Here is a 24,004-nt window from a genome sequence, read left to right as displayed (position 1 = left end):
GTAACATGCTCGGTAGAGAAATTGGAAGTATAAAAGCATTAAAAAAATAAATAAAAAATAAGTGTTCTAATTTCAAGGTTGTAAAGTGTATGTGTATAGACACATATATATCCCACAACCTCATGGTTCCTAGTCAGATTCATTTCCACTGCATCACAACAGAAACTTCTTAAATATAAACTTCTTTTATATTTTTAAAATAACTAAGGGCAGAGAGATCTAGAATGACATATCCCATCTATAAGCTAAGGGGATGATTACTTTAGCCACCTCCCAAGAATGTTAAGAAATTTTAGTCCATCTTTCCTAGAGTTTATAATGAACACATATTATACAAGATATTCTTCGGGAGTTCCCGTCATGACGCAGCAGAAACAAATCCGACTAGGAACCATGAGGACACAAGTTTGATCCCTGGCCTCGCTCAGTGGGTTAAGGATCTGGCGTTGCCGTGAACGGTGGTATAGGTCACAGACGTGGCTCGGATCCTGCGTTGCTGTGGCTGTGGTGTAGGCTGGCAGCTACAGCTCTGATTGGACCCCTAGCCTGGGAGCCTTCATATGCCTCGGGTGTGGACCTAAAAAAAATTCTTTACCCTGCCCTTCCGTCCTAAAATTGGGCATTTTAATCCCTTTTTGACTTGGTCATTCTCATAGTTGCTAACTTAGTGCTTTTCTTATAGAATCCCTGCTTAATGAGCAATATGCCTCCTTGTATTATAAAATCTTTCTGAATAAGCATTAGAAACATTTTTTGGTAGATTAGTAAAAGTGCATTCCTCTTTTCACGTTACTTTATTCAAAGCTAATAAGTGCTTTCCATAGTTTTCTAGTACCTAGTGTGTAAACATTCTGTGTTGCAGCTTTACAGTTTTTAAGACACTTTAGATATTCTTAGACTGTAACCGTCTCACCATCACTGTCTCTACGTTCCCAATGCCACACCCTGACTAATGACACTGACCCTCCTGCCCCCCATCTCCCTGCCCTGCCCACGTTCACCTGGGCTCCAAGGTGCCGAACCCTGTGCTCGTGCCAACCAGGTTCTCTACAGCTTACCCGCTGGCAAGGATACGAGCTTGGACCTTCCAACCACTAGAACAAAATGTTTTAAATTGATAGTTGCAGAATTGTGGAGTGTTTTTACACTGATCTTTTGCTAATGCAATTAGCAGTATGTTTTGCATGTATTGTTGCAGAAACCGCAAAAACCGTGGCAACGGAAGGAGACAAACAGCACTCGGAGATATGGAAAAGCAAGGTTTACTCAGCACCGGTGCGGGCTCAGAAGGGTCACCTCCAGAGTCTGAGCACCAGGTCTTTGTTCTCAGTAACTTTTATGCACTCCAAGGTCTTGATTTTTCCATGTAAGCATCCCGGACCCACCCATCCCCAGGCAGACAGTGTTCCTCCCTAAGAAACTGAGCAAGCAAGGTTACAGAAGCAGAACTGATAAGCAATGCTGGGTACCTGATTAGCAGGGCTGCTGGCTTGGACATAGGGCACACAGTTGTTACATTATTACAAGAAGGGTGGCATAGTGATGAGCACAGCTGGAAAGGCTTGCAGCTGCCTTCTTAGCCAAGGGGGGTTGTTCTTTAGTTAAAACTCCATTTCAGTATGACTTAATAAATCCTTGAATCATTAAAAAAAAATTCTTTAATTTGATCTTTATAACGAGTACTTGTTCTTTAATGGGAGTTACATTATAGTTTTTACCTTACGAGCTGTAGAACATTTGGTGAAGCAGATTAAGAAACCAGAAATGGTAATACACCTTCTAAGACATTTTTCCAGAAGGATACCAACCCCACTGAGTCATGTTATACATTCAAGTTGGGAGCCAAATGATCAGTAGGCTGTGTCATCCTGTTGTTCCTACATGCATTATACCACATGAAGAGGGTCCCTGTCTGTTTCTGACAGGATAATATTAATCTTATTCTCCAGGTGAGCAGCCAGCATATCTCGAAGATCAGAAAGAAAGCCTCGTTCGGTGTTGCTATGTTCACAGAGGATGACATTTATTCCTTGAGAAGCAGCATCCAAAACATCATGATGGGACATCTCACCTGCCAACAAGGAAAGAGCAAGTACTTAAAACATCAGACACAGAATCTGTAGAATGCTGAACCATAACAGCAGAAATACCAAGTTTGCATTCTGTATGAAGCAAATGTGATGCAGCAGAGCTTTTCATATAAATCTAGACGATTATATGCATGTTTCTTACATGCAGTCCAACTTAGAAACAGAGGGGAGTTCCCTGGTGGCTCAGTGGGTTAAGGATCCAGTGTTGTCACTGCTGTGGCTCTGGTTACTGCTGTGGCACAGGTTCAATCCCTGACCCCAGCACTTCTGTATGCCACAGATGTGGCCAAAAAAATAAATTAAAATAAATAAAAAGAGACAGAGACCATTTCACCGAGAATTCCAAATTTTTTCTCCTTGGCAGGTCCAACACAAGTATACAAACTCACATATTCAACACTATCTTTTTTTTTTTTTGGTCATGTCTATGGCAGGTAGAAGTTCTTGGGCCAGGGGTCAAACCCATGCCACAGCAGCAACCAGAGCTGCTGCAGCAACAACACTGCATCTTTAACCTGCTGCACCATAAGAGAACTCCTCCAACAGTATCTAATACTGCCAGAACTACCTAGACCTGTAAAAATATCCATTTGAAATGTTTCCACAATAAAATAAATGATCACTACTAAATAAAATGAGGCTTTCAGAAAGTTTCTTTCTTTTGTATCGCCACACCCATAATGTGCTGAAGTTCCCAGGCCAGGGACAGAACTTGCACCATGGTAGAAACCCAAGCTGCAGCAATGACAATGCCAGATCCTTAACCCACTGAGCCACAAGGGAACTCTAGGAAGTTTCTTTCTCATATAAATATTAAAATAACAAATACCTCGAGAAAGTCCTAGGCTTATTTCCCAGAGACTCCTTTACGCTTTGTGAGTGCCAACACTTTTACCATCAACCCTAGTCTAAATTCATAAGAATAAAATGAGCTTATAGTTATTTCTAGATTAAAAACATTTTCCTTTGACTTAGGCAAAATTCCTAGAACTTCTGCAGTTTCTGGTGAAAGAGGATCTCATCTTTCCTGAAAAGATTTTGGGAAAATTCCAATGTTTTGAATTAAAAAAAAAAAAATTTGTGAATCTGATGACTTCTAATTTAAAAGCAAAAATACACTGTGGGAGTTCCCGTCGTGGCACAGTGGTTAACGAATCCGACTAGGAACCATGAGGTTGCGGGTTCCATCCCTGGCCTCGCTCAGTGGGTTAAGGATCCGGTGTTGCCGTGAGCTGTGGTGTAGGTCGCAGACATGGCTCAGATCCCACGTTGCTGTGGCTCTGGAGTAGGCTGGCAGCTACAGCTCTGATTCGACCCCTAGCCTGGGAACCTCCATATGCCGCGGGAGTGGCCCAAGAAATGGCAAAAAGAAAAAAAGAAAAAAAAAATACACTGTGCACAATTGGCTTGTTCATAAAAAGTGTAGTTTTAAGATACACTTAGGAGAGTTCCCATCATGTCTCAGTAGAAACAAATCTGACTAGGATCCATGAGGACAAAGGTTCAATCCCTTGCCTTGCTCAGTGAGTTAAGGATCCAGCGTTGCCGTGAGCTGTGGTGTAGAGCGCAGATGTGGCTTGGATCCCCCATTGCTGTGGCTCTGGTGCAGGCTAGTGGCTACAGCTCCGATTCAACCCCTAGCCTGGGAACCTCCATATGCTGCAGGTGCGGCCCTAAAAAGACAAAAAGAAAAAAAAAATTAAAATATACTTAGAAACATAAAGGCATAAAAATATGGGGAAAAAGTTCTTAAGAAAAAAAGCTCCCCTTCCTCCAAGTCAAGTTCCTCACCCCTACTCCCCAACCAAATATGCATCACTGCATTACAAGGAATAGTTTCTATCGAAGCACCTTTGAAAACATGTTTTTTTTGGTTGGGTTTTTTTTTTTTTTTTGGCTTTTTAGGGCCTCACCCATGGCATATAGAGGCTCTCCCAGGCTAGGGGTCCAATCAGAGCTACAGCTGCTGGCCTACGCCACAGCCACAGCAACATCAGACCTGAGCCTCGTCTGTGACCTACAACACAGCTCATGACAACACCTGATTCTTAACCCACTGAGCGAGGTCAGGGATTGGACCCACAACTTCGAGGTTCCTAGTCAGATGTGTTTCCACTGCACCATGACAGGAACTCCTAAAACATCTCAATTTAAGTAAAAGTAGAGGTAAAGTAAAAGGAGAAAAAGGTACTAAAGTGGCCCAGCTGAAGCCATGCTTTAGAAAAGACAATCTGGCTCCCTGGACTATTATGAATGCACTGGCTGGAGAAAACATAAAAATGGGGACAGCCATAAAGACCCTCCAATAATACGTGAAGACAAAAGCCTGACTCAGGATGGCACCTATGAGAAAGATAAAGCAAATGAGACAATTGAGTTTGCAAGGAATAAGTTCGCCATCTGCTGGTCTTTTTGGGATACTACACTTTATGACCTAACACTAGATCAAGCTCAAGGGAAGGGTGATGAAATCAGCAGAGGACTATATTTGGTCTTTTGGGGAAGGTGGTTCCATCCCTGAAGTTATATTCAAAACGATGCCTCACAGATCAAAGACATCTAAAATTAGCCATATATGAAAACATTTTCTGTTTCCTCAAGTGACCAGATAGGAAGAACATTTTTAACATTTTGGAACTGTGTGAATTTATCTTACGTATACATGGCTTTATAACAAAAAAACTAATTTTTAAAAAGTCATTATTCATCAATAAACAACCAGACATTCCAAACTGAGAAATACACAACAAAACAAATGGCCTACATCCTTCAAAAATGTCAATGCCCTGAAGACAAGGTTTAGAACTATCTCAGATACAGTGTTTGATCATGGATTGGATATCAATTGGGAAAAAAAAATGCTATAAATTTTGACCATAGGCAAAATTTGAATATAGACTATATATTACATTAGTGTTTTAACAATATTAACTTTCTGAATTTGATCATTATAACATATAAAAGAGAATGGGAATTGGGGAGTTGGAGTTCCCTTGTGGTACAGTGGATTAAAGATCTGGCATTGTCACTGCAGTGGCTCAGGTTCAATCCCTGACCCAGGAACTTTCACATGCTACAGGCACGGCCAAAAGTTAAAATAACAGTAATAAAATAGAAGGACATGGAACTCACCTCCTCCCACCAACACATCAAAAATACATCTACAAATCGAACAATTCTCACAGAACACCTACTGAACTCCAGTAGAAGACCTCAAATACCTGAAAGGATAAGAAAGATCTCCACATAACCTGGTAGGATGAAAGGGGGAAAAAAGGGAAGCAGGAGAGGATCCGTGCCTTTGGGAGGGAGCTGGCTGTAAGGAGACAGATGCAACCTGGGCGTTCGCAGAAGAAACCTGGGCCTGCCATAGTAGTGAAGCATCATTGTTAAGTGGCTGCAAAGGCAGGGGTGGGGCTGCCGTTACAGTCTTTCTCCAGGCGCTGGCCCCCACCTCCATGGGCACCAGGAGAGTGTGCCTCAGCTGCCACCTTACAGGCTCTTGCCTCAGTGGGCTCTCACTCCCTAGCTGTCACCAACGCAGGCTCCCATGCCCCAGCCACTGAGTTAGGGGCTCCTGCACACATGGCCAACAGGTACATGAAAAGATGCTCATCATGGCTAATTATTAGAGAAATGCAAATCAAAACTACAATGAGGTGTTCATGTTGTGGCACAGAGGAAAGGAATCTGACTAGTAACCATGAGGTTGCGGGTTCAATCCCTGGCCTTGCTCAGCAGGTTAAGGATCTGGCATTGCCATGAGCTGTGGTATAGGTCGCAGACGATGCTTGGATCCTGTGTTGCTGTGGCTGTGGTGTAGGCCGGTAGCTGTAGCTCCCATTCGACCCCTAGCCTGGGAACCTCCATATACCGAGGGTGTGGCCCTAGAAAGAAAAAAAAAAACAAAAAACATTGAGCTAGCACCTCACGGGTCAGAATGGCTGTCATTAAAAGTCTACAAATACTTTGTTGTGATGGTTGGAGTTTCCGTTGTGGCTCAGTGGTTAACGAATCCCACCAGGAACCATGAGGTTGAGGGTTTGATCCCTGGCCTTGCTCAGTGGGTTAAGGATCTGGCGTTGCCATGAGCTGTGGTATAGGTTGCTCGGATCCCTCATCGCTGTGGTGTAGGCCGGTGGCTACAGCTCTGATTCAACCCCTAGCCTGGGAACTTCCATATGCCTTGGGTGCAGCCCTAGAAAAGGCAAAAAGACAAATATATATATATATATATATATATATATATATATATATACTTTGTGATAATCATTGTACAACTATAAATGTAATAAATTCGTTGAGTAATTAAAAAAATTAAAAAGAGTCTACAAATACTAAATATTGGAGAGAATGTGAAGAAAGGGGAACCCTCCTAAAGTGTTGATGGGAATGTAAGCTGATATACCCACTCTAGAAAACAGTATGGAGATTCCTCAGAAAACTAAGGATAGAGTTACCATATGATCCACCAATATATATTTACACATTTCCTCCCAAACCATTTTGTAATAAATTGCAGACATGATGGCCTTTTACCCCTAAATAGTTCACTATTATATCCTAAGAAAAAGGGCATTCTCATATACAGGTTTTTGTTTGTTTAAATTTTATTGAAGTATAGTTGATTTACAATGTTGTTAATTTCTGCTGCACAGCAAATTGACTTAATTAGGCATGTATATATATTTTTTCATATTCTTTTCCACTATGATTTATCATAGGATATTGAATATAGTTCTCTATGCTATACAGTAGGGCTTTGTTGTTTATCCATGCTATATATACTAGTTTGCCTCTGCAAGAATTGATAGAAACTGATGATTATCTTTAGGGCTAAATGGAACCATTTTCTCCTGAAGGCAACAAGGTTTACCATTAACAAGTGTCCCATTAACTTACACATGAAATCTGAGAGAAATAAAAAAAAAAAAAAAAAAAAAAAAAAAAAAAAGGATTTCCTGTCGTGGCACAGCAGAAACGAATCCGACTAGGAACCATGAGGTTTTGGGTTTGATCCCTGGCCTTGCTCAGTGGGTTAAGGATCCGGCATTGCCAAGAGCTATGGTGTAGGTCACAGATGCGGCTCGGATCTGGTGTTGCTGTGGCTCTGGCGGAGGCCGGCGGCCACAGCTCTGATTAGACCACCTAGCCTGGGAACCTCCATATGCCATGGGTGTCTTTTTTTAAAAAGACAAAAAAAGAAAAAGAAACCTGAGGGAAATCATGTTCAAGGAATAAGACAGGTTAAATAAGTGCGGGACATCAGTTTTTTAGATAATCTAATTGTTAAATGATTTTTTTTCCCTTCCACAAAGAATATGGTATATCCCCAATTTTGGTATAGTTCCTATTTAGCTCAAGTTCAAAAAACATTTATTAGATCAATTTTTATGTCAGGTGCTGACCTAAATTTTTTTTAACTTATAAAAAATAAACTAAAGTTGGAAAGGGATGCAGAAGAAAAGGATAGAAAAAAGATCCAAGGCCATCCTACCTGTGAGGTAAAGGTCAGCCTCTGTGCCTTGCAGGACGCTGCTCCCAGAGCCAGCACACAGGGCCACGACTTTGACAGGGGACTCTTCAAGAGAAAGGAAACAAGAGGCCAATACTTTACAATTCCCCTGCATTTTAACATAATTTATAACAAGAATCCTAAATGTCACGCAGATTTCACTCCCAGTCTCATCACCAGTACATGAATTTTGTTTACTAAGTTTTAAACAATAATACATTTGTCTTCATATAGGCAAACAGACTATTGGTACTGCAGAGCTAACCCAAGGCAGGGTTTTTATTCCTTCGGACACACAGTGCTGCACAAGCCCACAGAAGGCAGATTTGAATCGTATTGATCACTATTTGCACCAGGCTTCAGGCTTTATTGCAATGCTGCTCAGTAAAGCAACCTCACCTGGGTCTCCAGGTAACAGTGGGAGGCAGTTCCCAGGTGAAGAAGCTGATAAACTAAAGGGGCTAGTTAGAGAATGCTACTAATGAGTCTGACAGACATTTTTTTGGTCTTTTGTCATTTTAGGGCCGCACTTGTGTCATATGGAGGTTCCCAGGCTAGGGGTCTAATCGGAGCTATAGCTGCCAGCCTATACCACAGCCACAGCAACGCCAGATCTGAGCCGTATCTGTGACCTACACCACAGCTCAGGGCAATGCGGGATCCTTAACCCACTGAGTGAGGCCAGGGACTGAACCCACAACTTCGTGGTTCCTAGTTGGATTCATTTCTGCTGTGCCACAACGGGAACTCCTGTACTTGTCTTTAAAAAGCATCCACTGAGGAGTAAAATACAAATGTTCAAGCCAAAATCCAGCAAGTGTTTAGAACTTAGGTTTATAGAATGGATGCTTCATTAGTGGTATTTCAAGAAGGGCACTAGAGCTGGTCAGAAGGCCAATCCCATTGCTGCCATCCATCTTTGGAAACAAACTCTCATGACTTGTTTGATCCAACTTTGGACCTTGGATAAGTTACTTATCTCTCCGAACCTCAATTTTCTCACCTATGCAGTGGGAATAATAACACCTATCCAATAGCTAACAATAGCTAGACTTTAATTAATGTGTGCCAGGAGTTCCCATCGTGGTTCAGTGGTTAACGAATCCAACTAGGAACCATGAGGTTGCGGGTTCGATCCCTGCCCTTGCTCAGTGGGTTAACGATCCCGTGGTGCTGTGAGTTGTGGTGTAGGTTGCAGACGTGGCTCGGATCCCACATTGCTGTGGCTGTGGTGTAGGCCGGCAGCTACAGCTCCAATTTGAACCCTAGCCTGGGAACCTCCATATGCCGTGGGAGCGGCCTAAGAAATGGCAAAAAGACAAAAAAAAAAGAAAAAAAAATTGTGTGCCAGTCATGTGCCCTGTCACATGGATGATGCCACCACTTCGATGAACTATGTTTTATGATTACTGAAGTTTTAGAGATGAGGTTACTAGGACACAGAGAGGTTAAATAACCTATCAAAGTCATGCAGCAGACAGAACAAACGTGAATCCAAGGCCTTTAGATTCCACAATCACAACAACAGCACTCTGCTCACCACCACCAAAGTGGGAACCCTTGGGGCAGTGCTGGGCTCACTTCAAGGGTCCAACATCTGTTCTGTCTGTCCCTTTTGTTCCCCAAAGTACTGGGAAAAGCCAAGAGAAAGAGCAGAGACTAAGAGACTTAGCAGCACCTCACTACAAAATGACACTGGTACTATGAAATTTAAGATTTGCATTGTAATTAGAGCAATCACAATTTCCAGCTTTCTTCCAGGGCATTCTCTTCCTGGGTTAGGTCAGGCAATGTGACTAACTCTGGATAGTAAACTGAACAGAATATGTCTAATTTCCAGGCTAGAATGTTTAACTGAGATGGTTGAAAATCCTCCCTTTGCAACAGTGACCAGTCTACAACAAATAGACTTCCCCTACTGATCTGAAATGAATGTGAAGTGTGACTGAGAAACGAATCTTGTTTAGGCCAGTGAGATGTATACGGCGGCATGACCTCGGCCACTCTGACTGATAGAGTAAACCAGCCATCTCCTGCGAACACAGTTTTCTATCATTTACACTGACCGAGCTGGGAATTTCAATTTTTGCACATTATCGATAGGTATAGTGGAGACATAAGTACCTCGGGTCTTCCCTACTCCGAGAGCAAGGCGAACATGAGACAGTTTTAGGTGCTTTTTGATGCGCTCGATCATGGTTTCCAAGGAGACGGATTCATCCAGTGTGCATAACCGTCCCATTCCAGTATGCAGAAGCAGAGGCTAACGAGAAACAGAAATCAGAACAACTGTCCATTATCAGTCTTAGACAACAAATCTACAGACAAATAGCAAATGCTAAGGTCACTAAAACAAGCGTACTGTGAGCTTACTATAGCCAACTCCAGGCTAAAATTTTGTGGGATGCAAACCTGACAAAGACATTCTAGGAGCACACAGTCTCTTGGAAAGACAGCTGATTAAACAATCATAATAAAAGTGTGTTTAAATACAAAACATGTTACGGTTCTTATGGGAGCACAAAGGAATGACAAATCATTTGAGACTTACAGAGGTGGGTGCTTGGAGCAAGTGGAGCCCAATAAGGTTTTACAAGGACTTGGATCTTAAAGACAGGCCAGAAAGTGGTTTAAAAAGGAGTGATGTTAGGCCTGGTCACTGACGTCCAGATCATTTTTATACGCTTATCTTTTATATTTCTCTACAAGTACTATTTCAAAGCCTATTCCATTTTCTCACTTTTCACAATGCCCTACCTTGCCCTATCAGTTTATATAAGGCTATCATTCTTTTTACATGGTCACTGGACGGATGTACTGGATTTCATCAGTGCCCTCGTTAAGGCATTTTGAGTTGTTCCCAGCTCTTCACTATTGCATATATAGAGCTACCATGAAAAAAATAAAAATAAATAAAATAAAAAAATAAAATAAATAAAAAATAAGAAGGAGTGCTGTCAAGTGCAGTGCAGCAGGTCAGGGACAGGGTGAGATGTGGAGAGGCATTCTCAACAGAGAGAACACGTACAAAGGCGCCAAGGAGTGAGAGGCACACTGAAGGCAGGTGACCAGCAGACAGCACAGCTGGTGGACAGGCCCAGGGAGGGAGATGGAGAGGAGGCTGGAGATAAGGATCATGGACAGTCATGAAGAATTTCATTCCCTGGAGTTCCCATCGTGCCACAGTGGTTAACGAATCCGACTAGGAACCTTGAGGTTGCAGGTTCGATCCCTGACCTTGCTCAGTGGGTTAAGGATCCGGTGCTGCCCTGAGCTGTGGTGTAGGTCGAAGATGCAGCTTGGATCTTGTGTTGCTGTGGCTGTGTTGTAGGCTGGCAGCTATAGCTCCGATTCAACCCCTACTCTGGGAACTTCCATATACCATTGGTGTGGCCCTAAAATGACAAAAAAGACAAAAAAAAAAAAAAAAAAGAATTTCATTCTCTAGGTTAAAAAGCCTGAATTATCTCCTGCAGATGCCCACTTAGGAGACTACTCATATCCCAAGTGGGGAAAGATGAGAGTTTCAACTACTGTGGTGACAAAGCGAATAGAGAGGAGAAATATTTTTTAGATTTAGGGACTGAATTAGCAGGGCTTCGATTTAGAGGGACAAGGGAGAGTTGTGCAATTGCAAAACAGATAGATGATGATGCTATCAATAAAAGAAAAAAAGTCATATTTAAAGGAGTAGTACAAGAAGAGGTCAATATTTGTATATACTGCATTTTATTTTTTAATTTTTATTTATTTTTTGTCTTTTTGCCTTTTCTAGGGCTGCTCCCATGGCATATGGAGGTTCCAAGGCTTAGGGGTTGAATCGGAGCTGTAGCTGCCGGCCTACACCAGAGCCACAGCAACGCCAGATCCGAGCCATGTCTGTGACCTACACCACAGCTCACGGCAATGCCGGATCCTTAACCCACTGAGCGAGGCCAGGGATCAAACCCTCCACCTCATGATTCCTAGTCAGATTTGTTAACCACTGAGCCATGACGGGAACTCCTACACTACATTTTAAATACCTGTGGGATTCTTAAGTGGAAAATGTCCAGAAAGTGGCTGGAAATATACATTCTTTTTAAATTTTTCATTTTTGACCTTTAGAAAGCATTCTGAGACAAAAAGTAAAGGCATAGGAATCAATGAACAAATGACTGTCAAGTTAAAAGAGTCAATAAAATGGTCCAGGCAGAGAGTATAAGAGATTGCACCTGTAACGAGTCTAAAATCCAAAAAAAGGACCACTACGGTCTGAATGTTTCTATCCTCAAACTCATAGGTTAAATCCTAACCCCGGAGTTCCCGTCATGGCTCAGTGGAAACAAAGCTGACTAGTTATCCATGAGGAATCTGACTAGGAACCATGAGGTTGTGGGTTTGATCCCTGCCCTTGCTCAGTGGGTTAGCATTGCCATGAGCTGTGGTGTAGGCTGCAGATGCGGCTCAGATCCCGCGTTGCTGTGGCTCTGGCATAGGCTGGCAGCTACAGCTCTGATTAGACCCCTAGCCTGGGAACCTCCAGATGCCGGGGGTGGGGCCCTAAAAAGACAAAAAAAAACTGAAATGAAATAAAATAAAATCCTAACACCCTAAAAGTATGGCAATAGGAGGTGTAGCTTTGGGAAGGTACTTAAGCCATGAGCTGGAACCCACTCGAATGGGATTAGTGCTTCAGAAAAAAGGCTCCAGAGAGACCCCTAGTCCCTCCCACCTTGTGAGGGCAGAGAGAGAAGGCACCATCTTTGCACCATGAGGTGAGCTCCCATCAGCCACCACACCAAATCTGCCAGGGCCATGATCTTGACTTCCTAGCCTCCAGTCTGTGGTATTTTGTTAAGCAGCCCAAACACGTTAAAGCAGCCCAAATAGACGAAGACAAGCACCAACATTTTTCTATTCCTAAAACGTCTTCCTTTTTCAATATACTTTCCAGGACATACTATGCTTTTATCCCAGTTTGTTCTTAAAGTAATAGTTAACACGCCATTGAGATAACAATTTACATGAGTTTACCAAACAAAAATGCATAATAATATGAGATATTTTTATTACCTTCTCCAGTGACAGAATTTCAGTCTTCTGATAAAGTTGTCTGTTCTGGGAAAGAAAAGCCACCACCTGCATCAAAGCCTGCTGAGTACAATTCAGATTGAGCTGTGTTTGTTCCTCATCATCGGTCCTAGAAAAAAAAGTCACTTGCTAGCTTAAGATAAATATAAACGTTGCATTTAAAATAATCCACAGTATACGCAACCTCCTGTAATAGAGGATTATATTTATATAGAATTTATGATTTAATTCCAAACCAAACTATCTCCTTTTTCTTTTGTTTTTGGGGGGATAATTTTTTTTTTTCTTTTCTTCTTCTTCTTTTGTCTTTTTAGTGCCACAACTGTGGCATATGGAGGTTCCCAGGCTATGGGTCCAACACCACAGCCACAGCAACGTAAGAGCCGAGCCACATCTGCGACCTACACCAAAGCTCATGGCAACGCTGGATCCTTAACCCACCGAGCGAAGTCAGGGATCAAACCTTGTCCTCATGGATCCAATCAGGTTTGTTAACCACTGAGCCATGACGAGAACTCCCCAAAACAAACTACCTTCTAGAATGTTTCTCAGACTCTAGCACGCAGCAGAAGCATCTTGTGGCCTTATTAAAACACAGACTGCTAAGCCCTACCCCAGAGAGTTTCTAATTTAGTAGATCTGGGTAGGGGCTGAGAATTTACCTAACGAGTTCCAAGTGATGCTGAAGTTGCTGCTCCAGGGATCTCTCTCTGAAACCCCTGTTCTAGAACTGTTCTTTTAGTCCTGGTTGTGCATCAGGAATCTCCTACTAGTTTCTTAAAGTAACAGCCGCTGGACCCTTCTATAGATCCAGTGAAATACAATATCTATGAATGGGGATAAGGCAAACTGAATTGTTTAAAGCCCTAGAGAAGTTAATTTTCAAACGTCAGTGAATAGAAGAATCTTCTAGACAGATTCTCAGGTAAACTCCATCCTAATCACACAGATCTAGGATAAAGCCAAAAACCTGCATTTTTCATAAGCTTACATTAGCAATGATTTAGGGCATCCCTGAATTGCCCTCTAAAAAGCAATACCCTAGAGCCCTTCCAAAAAATTTAGCATCAAGAAAGTTTTCTGGAAGTTCCTGTCATGGCTCAGCAGAAACAAATCTGACTAGGATCCATGAGGATGCAGGTTCAATCCCTGGCCTCACTCAGTGGGTTAAGGATCCAGCGTTGCCGTGAGCTATGGTGTAGGTCACAGACATGGCTTGGATCTGGCATTTCTGTGGCTGTGGAGAAGGCCATTGGCTACAGCTCTGATTCGAACCCTAGCCTGGGAACTTCCATATGCCACACACGTCCTTAAAAAAAAAAAAAGTTTTGTGTAGAGTTCCCGTCATGGTTCAGTGGTAACAAACCTAGCAAGCATCCATAAAGACACAGGTTCAATCCCTGGCCTAGCTCAGGGGGTTAAAGAAAGATCCGGCGTTGCTGTGAGCTGTGGTGTAGGTCACAGACGCAGCTTGGGTCTAGCATTGCTGTGGCTGGGGTGTAGGCCATCGGCTATAGTTCCAATTTGATCCCTAGCCTGGGAACTTCCACATGCTGCAGGTTTGGCCCAAAAAAGACCAAAAAAAAAATCTTTGTGGGAGTTTCCTGGTATCTAGTGCTTAGGATTCGAAGCTTTCACTGCTGCAGCCTGGATTCAATCCCCAATCTAGGAACTGGGATACCACATCAAGCCACTATATAACACAGCCAAAAAAAAAAGTTTTGTATTTAATCATAAACTCTAAATATAATCATAGAATTCTGGAAGTAAAAGACATCTTTTAAGATGATGTGGAAGTATAGTTTCAACATTGGAATTACCTGCAGAGATTTGAAAAGAAAAAAGCAGAACAATACTTGGATCCCAATCTAATGGTATAACCCAGCTATTATCTGTAATATGGAGAAACTGGAACCAAACTAAAAGTCCATCAGTTAGGAAGAGGAATGCTTTAAGAAATTACAGTACATCCGTAATAGAAAAAACCATATAGCAATTAAAAAGAGATACCTATGTGGAAAGTTATTTAAGACATCTTTTTTTTTTTTTTTTCCTTTGTCTTTTCCAGGGCTGCACCCATGGCACATGGAGGTTCCCAAGCTAGGGGTCTAATCGGAGTTGTAGCCGCCGGCCTACACCAGAGCCACAGCAATGTGGGATCTGAGCCGCATCTTCGACCTACACCACAGCTCACGACAACACCGGATCCTCAACCCACTGATCAAGGCCAGGGATCGAACCCTGGACCTCATGGTTCCTAGTCAGATTCGCTAACCACTGAGCCATGACGGGAACTCCATTTTTCTTTTCCTTTCCTTTTTTCTTTCTTTCTTTTTTTTTTTTTTTTAAAGACATCTTAAGTTACAAAAGCAAATACAGGATTTCCTGTTGTGGCTCAGTGGTAACAAACCCAACTAGTATCCATGAGGACATGGGTTTGATCCCTGACCTCCTTCAGTGGGTTAAAGGATCCGGCATTGCCATGAGCTGTGGTGTAGATCGAAGATGTGGCTCAGATCCGACGTGGCTCAGATCCCACGGTGCTGTTGCTGTGGCATAGGCCAGCAGCTACAGCTCTGATTGAAGCTCTAGCCCGGGAACCTCCATCTGCCACATGTGCGGCCCTAAAAAGACAGAAAAAAAAAAAGGGCAAATACAACACACCATAATTAAGAAAATAATGAATAAAATGAAATTATACACTTCTTCACATCACTATATGTGTTTGGAAAGATACCCACTTTTCTTTCTTTCTTTTTTAGAGCCATGTCCTCGGCATATAAACTTCCCAGGCTAGGGGTCAAAATGGAACTGCAGCTGCCAGCCTACACCATTGCTCACGGCAACACCAGATCCTTAACCCACTGAGCAAAGCCAGGGATTGAATCCACATCCTCACAGATACTAGTCGGGTTTGTTACTGCTAAGCCACAACGGGAAGGAACTCCGATACCCACTTACCTGAAAACAAATGAAAAGATAACTTGAGTTGAAGATACTGGGCTTGAGTAGAGGGGACAAGGAGGACTTTTATACTGATTGAATTTTTCATAGTTTATTTGTATTAACTTTCTTTTAATTTCAGTATTTACATAGTATTTCAGTATGGTAAAAGACATCCGCAAGTGGAATCTATGAAAATCTTATAATTTTTCTTAAGATGCATGAATTAGAGGACATTTACAATGACTTTACTGTAATGTATCTACTTTTACTATAATGTACCTACACTCATCAGGAGTTCCCATCATGGCACAGCGGAAACTAATCCGACTAGGAACCATGAGGTTGCGGGCTCAATCCCTGGCCTCACTCAGTGAGTTAAGGATCCAGCGTTGCTGTGAGCTGTGGTGTAGGTCACAGACGCAGCTTGGGTCTAGCATTGCTGTGGCTGGGGTGTAGGCCATCGGCTATAGTTCCAATTTGATCCCTAGCCCGGGAACTTCCACATGCTGCAGGTTTGGCCCAAAAAAGACCAAAAAAAAAATCTTTGTGGGAGTTTCCTGGTATCTAGTGCTTAGGATTCGAAGCTTTCACTGCTGCAGCCTGGATTCAATCCCCAATCTAGGAACTGGGATACCACATCAAGCCACTATATAACACAGCCAAAAAAAAAAGTTTTGTATTTAATCATAAACTCTAAATATAATCATAGAATTCTGGAAGTAAAAGACATCTTTTAAGATGATGTGGAAGTATAGTTTCAACATTGGAATTACCTGCAGAGATTTGAAAAGAAAAAAGCAGAACAATACTTGGATCCCAATCTAATGGTATAACCCAGCTATTATCTGTAATATGGAGAAACTGGAACCAAACTAAAAGTCCATCAGTTAGGAAGAGGAATGCTTTAAGAAATTACAGTACATCCGTAATAGAAAAAACCATATAGCAATTAAAAAGAGATACCTATGTGGAAAGTTATTTAAGACATCTTTTTTTTTTTTTTTTCCTTTGTCTTTTCCAGGGCTGCACCCATGGCACATGGAGGTTCCCAAGCTAGGGGTCTAATCGGAGTTGTAGCCGCCGGCCTACACCAGAGCCACAGCAATGTGGGATCTGAGCCGCATCTTCGACCTACACCACAGCTCACGACAACACCGGATCCTCAACCCACTGATCAAGGCCAGGGATCGAACCCTGGACCTCATGGTTCCTAGTCAGATTCGCTAACCACTGAGCCATGACGGGAACTCCATTTTTCTTTTCCTTTCCTTTTTTCTTTCTTTCTTTTTTTTTTTTTTTTAAAGACATCTTAAGTTACAAAAGCAAATACAGGATTTCCTGTTGTGGCTCAGTGGTAACAAACCCAACTAGTATCCATGAGGACATGGGTTTGATCCCTGACCTCCTTCAGTGGGTTAAAGGATCCGGCATTGCCATGAGCTGTGGTGTAGATCGAAGATGTGGCTCAGATCCGACGTGGCTCAGATCCCACGGTGCTGTTGCTGTGGCATAGGCCAGCAGCTACAGCTCTGATTGAAGCTCTAGCCCGGGAACCTCCATCTGCCACATGTGCGGCCCTAAAAAGACAGAAAAAAAAAAAGGGCAAATACAACACACCATAATTAAGAAAATAATGAATAAAATGAAATTATACACTTCTTCACATCACTATATGTGTTTGGAAAGATACCCACTTTTCTTTCTTTCTTTTTTAGAGCCATGTCCTCGGCATATAAACTTCCCAGGCTAGGGGTCAAAATGGAACTGCAGCTGCCAGCCTACACCATTGCTCACGGCAACACCAGATCCTTAACCCACTGAGCAAAGCCAGGGATTGAATCCACATCCTCACAGATACTAGTCGGGTTTGTTACTGCTAAGCCACAACGGGAAGGAACTCCGATACCCACTTACCTGAAAACAAATGAAAAGATAACTTGAGTTGAAGATACTGGGCTTGAGTAGAGGGGACAAGGAGGACTTTTATACTGATTGAATTTTTCATAGTTTATTTGTATTAACTTTCTTTTAATTTCAGTATTTACATAGTATTTCAGTATGGTAAAAGACATCCGCAAGTGGAATCTATGAAAATCTTATAATTTTTCTTAAGATGCATGAATTAGAGGACATTTACAATGACTTTACTGTAATGTATCTACTTTTACTATAATGTACCTACACTCATCAGGAGTTCCCATCATGGCACAGCGGAAACTAATCCGACTAGGAACCATGAGGTTGCGGGCTCAATCCCTGGCCTCACTCAGTGAGTTAAGGATCCAGCGTTGCTGTGAGCTGTGGTGTAGGTCACAGCCATGGCTTGCATCTGGTGTTGCCGCGGCTTTGGCATAGGCTGGCAGCAACAGTTCCGACTGGACCCCTAGCCTGGGAACCTCCATATGCCACAGGTGCGGCCCTAAAAAGACAAAAGACAAAAACAAACAAACAAACAAAAAAAACACCACTCATCAGAGTCACTTTTTGGTGTAGTCTGGTAAAATAGATTTCCATTTTATTAAAAAGTCATATACTTGGAGTTCCCGTCGTGGCGCAGTGGTTAACGAATCCGACTAGGAACCATGAGGTTGCGGGTTCGATCCCTGCCCTTGCTCAGTGGGTTAACGATCCGGTGCTGCCGTGAGCTGTGATGTAGGTTGCAGATGTGGCTCAGATCACGAGTTGCTGTGGCTCTGGCGTAGGTTGGCAGTTACAGCTCCAATTCGACCCCTAGCCTGGGAACCTCCATACGCCTCGGGAGCGGCCCAAGAAATGGCAAAAAGACAAAAAAAAAAAAAAGAAAAAAGTCATATACTTATCTTTGTTTTTTAAACAATTATTAAGTCCTAGTTTTATATAACTTGAATTTTATGATGTTTCAGTAGGTATTAGGATAAATTAGCCCCAAAGAAAATTTCCTATGATGCAACATTTTGGTATCTCAACCCTAATTCAATAAATAATTGACTCTGTAAGAGGCACTTTGATGTATTTTTTCCTTTCAAGTGTTTGGGAACCATCATTTGCTGGGAACTAATAAAAGTAAACCTATGTTATCAGTATATCACTAGGGTTTATGAACACACCCTAAAGTAAAAATAACTACCTTTCAACACAGCCAAGGGGATTAGAAATACTTTAAGATGTGTGGCATAGATCCTCCCACAGAGAAAATAGTCCATAAATGTTACTTATCATTTTTACTGTTTTGAAAAGATCCCACAGCTCGTCTCCTCAGGGACCCACATGCAAATGAGAAGTATGCTGCTTTGTAACTCATCCTGGGAAAATTATTTGTTGCAAACTTAAATACCTGAGTTATAGAATTTGTAAGGAAGATCCTTACAAATTAATACACACAAAAAAGAGGAAGGCATATTGTACCTAGCAGAAAAAGAAGTGACAGAAACACCTGGAATTCCTTTCACTGCAGAAATGACTTTGTCCAGGTCCTCGTCGTTCGTAACACTGAATTCTACTTTGTGTGTTCCCTCCGTAGGGTAGTCAGGAGCTTTGGAAGGATGGATGGGTCTGGAGGTGCAAACTCCTAGAAAAAAAAATTGTCAGGAATTGGAGTTTTGTTTTTGTTTTTGTCTTTTTGCCACTTCTTGGGCTGCTCCCGAGGCATATGGAGGTTCCCAGGCTAGGGGTCGAATCGGAGCTGTAGCTGCCGGCCTACACCACAGCCACAGCAACTTGGGATCTGAGCCACGTCTGCAACCTATACTACAGCTCACAGCAATGCCAGATTATTAACCCACTGAGCAAGGACAGGGACCGAACCTGCAACCTCATGGTTCCTAGTCGGATTCGTTAACCACTTCACCAGGACGGGAACTCCAGGAATTGGAGTTTTTATGGTCGTTGTTGTTGTTGTTTGTTTTTTGGGTTTTTTTTTTTTTCCTTTTTAGGGCCGCACCTGCGGCATGTGGAAGTTCCCAGGCTAAGAGTCCAATCAGAGCTATAGCTGCCAGCCTATGCCACAGCGCCACAGCAATGCAGGGTCTGAGCCACCTCTGAAACCTACATCAGAGCTCAAGGCAACGCCACTAATCGAGGCCAGGGATAGAACCCACATCTTCATGGATACTAGCTGGAGTCATAAAGGGAACTCTGGGTTTTTGTTTTGTTTTGCTTATTTTTTTAAATTATTATTATTAATTTTTTTGTCTTTTTGCCATTTCTTGGGCCGCTTGCACAGCATGTGGAGGTTCCCAGGCTAGGGGTCTAATTGGAGCTGTAGCTGCCAGTCTACACCAGAGCTACAGCAACCGGGGATCCAAGCCGTGTCTGTGACCTACACCACAGCTCACGGCAACGCTGGATCTTTAACCCACTGAGCAAGGGCAGGGATCAAACCCGCAACCTCATGGTTCCTAGTCGGATTCGTTAACCACTGCGCCACGACAGGAACTCCTGTTTTGTTTTTTAATTAAAAAGATAAACTATTATGAGCAAAACTTCTAAGAAATTATTTTTTTTAAAGATTCACTCTCACATGGTTACATAATATAAACATATATACATATCCCTTGCATACACATCCAATATTCCCCATAATCTAGGGATTCAGTACAGATATAAAAATTGGATCTATCTTCAGAAGACTCTCTTTTTCCTTCTTAAGGTTGCACCTGCAACATATGGAAGCTCCTGAATAAGGGGTCAAATCGGAGATACAGCTGCCAACCTACACCACAGCAACCCCAGATCCGAGCTGATTCTTCAACCTAGGCTGTGGCTTCTGGCAAACCAGATCCTTAACACACTGAGTGAGGCCAGAGGTCGAACCCACATCCTCACAGAGACTATGTTGGGTTCTTAACCTGCTGAGCCACAATGGGGACTCCTAGAAGACTCTTAAATATCACAAAATCTTGGACAAGACTGACTCATGAGAGTCTCTAGTGGACTAGTGGTTAAGGACTTTGTTCTCACTGCTGTTGCTCAGGTTCAATCCCTGGCCCACAAATATCTGCATACTACGGGCATGGCCAAAAAAAAAGAATTGACTCATGAGTTTTAGATGACGTTTAGAATTGTGACTGCTTACTAAATATACTCATGTAAACGGTGATTCAAGTTGCAAATGCTCATAATCTATTTGACCACATTAATCTAGATTATGTCATCACAAAAGCTTCAGCCCAAAATGAGGAAACTAAAGAGACTTATTAAAAATAAAGCTAGGAGTTCACATCGTGGTGCAGCAGAAATGAATCCAACTAGGAACCATGAGGTTTCGGGTTCGATCCCTGGCCTTGCTCTGTGGGTTAAGGATCCAGTGTTGCCGTGAGCTGTGGTGTAGGTCTCAGATGTGGCTCGGATCTTGTGTGGGTGTGAGTGTGGCTGTGGCATAGGCCAGCAGCTGTAGCTCCGATTGGACCCCTATCCTGGGAATCTCCATTTGCCTCGGGTGTGGCCCTAAAAAAACCCAAAAATAAATAAATAAAATAAAATAAAGCTAAAACGCACTGAATTCCCTCATTATGCTAGACATTGGGACTAATTCAATAAAACTCTATTTTACTAGACATATGAAGTAGATTCTAGAGAGGCCTGAGCTTTCAGTTAACAAGCATTTCTGGAGTGCCCAAATGCTAGGCACTGTGCTCCATGAGTAAGGAATCACAAAATTTAGTCAAAAATAAAGACTTCTGGAGTTCCCGTCGTGGCGCAGTGGTTAACGAATCCAACTAGGAACCATGAGGTTGCGGGTTTGGTCCCTGCCCTTGCTCAGTGGGTTAACGATCCGGGGTTGCCGTGAGCTGTGGTGTAGGTTGCAGATGCGGCTCGGATCCCGCGTTGCTGTGGCTCTGGCGTAGGCCGGTGGCTACAGTTCCGATTCGACCCCCCCTAGCCTGGGAACCTCCATATGCCGTGGGAGCAGCCCCAAAGAAATAGCAAAAAGACAAATAAATAAATAAATAAATAAAGACTTCTGATGAACTCCTTATTCATTAAGGATAAAAAGAGAAAAAGAAAAGAAAACAAAACAAAACACTTTTTTTTGGCTGCACCCACAGCCCTTGGAAATTCCCAGCCACAGCTGCAACCTGGACTGCTGCAGTGACAATGCCGGGGATCCTTAATCCATTACAGCACAAGAGAACTCCCCAAATTTTCATTTTTCAGTGCAATTTAACTGTCAAGTTTCAGCAAGATTATTTTAAAATACATAAAAACAGAATAATGGTCCTCCCCCTTATAGTGGTTAACACACTACAGGAAAGACATTCTAAAATTTCACATCATTGGTAGGGAAAATACTAAGCATGAAAGACCAATAGGCTTCTCACCAAGCCCTTTAGCCAACCAGTGGTTGACTCCCTGGGGGGCAGCATCATAGGCTGTGTGAGGAGAGTAGATCCCAACTCGGTTCTCGAGTGCCCGGATCACCAGGCGTTCCTTCCAGCTTTTCCAGGTGATTCGCTTCATGGGTCGGAAAATGGGCGGATGGTAGGAGAGAATGAGATCGGCCTTCTTCTGCAGTGCCTCCTCCATCACTTCCTCTGTCAAGTCATTGGTGAGGAAGAGGGTGCTCACCGTGTGTGGTGGGCTTGGTTCCACCAGTAATCCAACATTGTCCCAACTTTCAGCAAATGAGAGGGATGCAAAGTCATTCAAGGAAGAAAGGAGGGCCTTCAAATCCATGAAGGAACGGGAAGAACTGCAGATCAGGGAATGAACAAATCGGACTGTCGTGGAGGCCAGGCGTACACGGGATAACAACATAGAGAAGTCAGGTGAAACCGAGTATCTGATGTCAAAACACTGAAAATGAAATACACGTGCACTTCAGACTCTGACCTTTGAGACAGCAAAGCATATGAGCAGAAGAGCTGCCATCCTTCAACCGAGGTTCAAGTACTGGCTTTGCTACTTACCAGCACGTCGTATCATAGCTAAGTCATTTAACTCCTCTGAGCTTGTCTTCGAATCTACAAAATGGAGGGACTATAACTTACCTCACGGGCCATCTGGAGAAGCAAATGGATTACTATGTTTAAGTCACCAGGAACAAGCCTGGTAGATAACACACAATTATGTTCATCTCCTTCCTGCCCCCACCCCACATCCTTGTTCTTGCTCACCCCATCCTTGCTTGAACCAGCCTTCTCCATTTCTCTATTACCCTTCTTTCCAAGTCCCCTTTGACTTCCTAAATAAAGCTTTTCTTAACAAACCTTCCTTTTCTGTGTCCCCCTCCCCCATCCCACCTGCTTCTGCCCTAGTTTTTCTTATGTTACATTCCTGTTTTCTGTCTCCCACAGTACTGGCAAGCTACCAGAGAACAGGAACTATCTCTTCTGTATCTCAGTATCACCAATACAGGCCAGTGCTAAATGCTTACTGCACAGACCGGCACAGTCTCCATTCCCTTATCACAGCAGAATTAAGTTATGGTGGTAGAGACAAACATTAAAAGGTGCTTTATGGGAAAAAAGTAACAACAACATATTTTAAAAATGAAGTGTTTTGTCAGCAGCCAGAATCATGGGATGCGTACGTGGATCACTCTATGAATGGGCAGCAAATGGGCCCCAAACCATATTCAGTATATGGTTTGGAGTCATGTGGAGCCTCCACAAACCACTGGAGCCTGGGGTCTTTGAAGATCTTCTAAGGGTCCTTATACCACTTCCACTCTCCAGATTCCCTGACACTACTCCAACTCCCCAGACTTCTAAATCTGGCAAGCGCTAAAGTGAAGCTCTAGTGGGCCACCACACTGGTTTTGAGTTATCTATTGTTAGATCTGAAGCAGCCCTTGGAAATAACAAAACCACCATTTCCTATGAATCTACAAGCTGCGTAGCTCATTAACAAGAATAGGAGGCAGCAGGGCACAGTGTGAAGGGCACCTGACCCTAAAACCAGACTGACTCCCCGAGCCGCAGCTGTCTAAACAGATTACTCTATCTCTGCGGTTCCCATCTCTGAAGAATAGAATAGCGTTCAGCTCACGGTATCGTCGCAAGATTTCACCGTAAAGTTGGAGAAAATGCTTGGCCTAAAGTCAGCACTGCTTGTTAATAAGTATTATTAGCAGGACCCACTTTACAGCCTGTGAACCTCGCCCTCTTATTTCAGCCCCACTTCAAGCCTTTTCCAGAACAATTAAAAGTGCGGGGAGCACAGTGGGCAAGCCGCGAGTCAGGACCCTGGCCGCTCTAGAACCCTAGGCTCTGGTGCAGCAAACCGGTTTTCTGCGCCTATCTCCTCCCCCGCCTCCTTTCGCGGCAGCACCCCCAAAACCTCAGCCTGCAAGGGCCACAGCGCGCCGACAGGGCCTCATTGCCGCACGCAGGAATCTAACCCACCGGAGAATCACCAGTCCCAGGTTGCCAAGAGCGCTACTTCCGGTCCTGCGCAGAAC

At 43.0% G+C, this 24,004-nt stretch overlaps 1 protein-coding gene and 1 long non-coding RNA gene across 18 annotated transcripts in view; one reads left to right on the top strand and one right to left on the bottom strand.

Annotated features, from left to right (window-relative positions):
• The window catches only part of LOC146396078 (uncharacterized), a 1,511,729-nt gene that overhangs the window by 814,069 nt on the left and 673,656 nt on the right, over positions 1-24,004 (top strand). The window lies entirely within an intron of this gene.
• NIF3L1 (NGG1 interacting factor 3 like 1) lies at positions 1,247-23,980 on the bottom strand. Of its 17 annotated transcripts, none has more exons than XM_084998401.1 (8): positions 23,135-23,980; positions 22,512-22,565; positions 21,924-22,398; positions 19,009-19,171; positions 12,661-12,787; positions 9,730-9,868; positions 7,588-7,671; positions 1,247-2,071 (listed from the first exon to the last, which is right to left on the bottom strand). In XM_084998401.1, exons 3-8 carry the CDS (start codon positions 22,357-22,359, stop codon positions 1,887-1,889), a joined length of 1,134 nt encoding a protein of 377 aa, XP_084854527.1. In that variant the 5' UTR covers positions 22,360-22,398; positions 22,512-22,565; positions 23,135-23,980; the 3' UTR covers positions 1,247-1,886. The 17 variants fall into 17 exon arrangements, 15 of the variants coding, with proteins under 15 accessions (XP_084854527.1, XP_084854529.1, XP_013839831.1 ...); XM_084998403.1 differs by having other exon boundaries at positions 22,512-22,604; positions 23,593-23,980; XM_013984377.3 differs by having other exon boundaries at positions 23,593-23,980.

The sequence above is a fragment of the Sus scrofa genome, chromosome 15, assembly GCF_054392235.1.
Source record: "Sus scrofa isolate SSC_HxYL_T2T_F1_AM1 chromosome 15, Sscrofa_HxYL_maternal_Yorkshire_Landrace_v2.0, whole genome shotgun sequence".
Classification (NCBI taxonomy): domain Eukaryota; kingdom Metazoa; phylum Chordata; class Mammalia; order Artiodactyla; family Suidae; genus Sus; species Sus scrofa.
The sequence above is the reverse complement of the archived record's forward strand: the minus strand, read 5'-3'. Positions and strand labels throughout refer to the sequence as shown.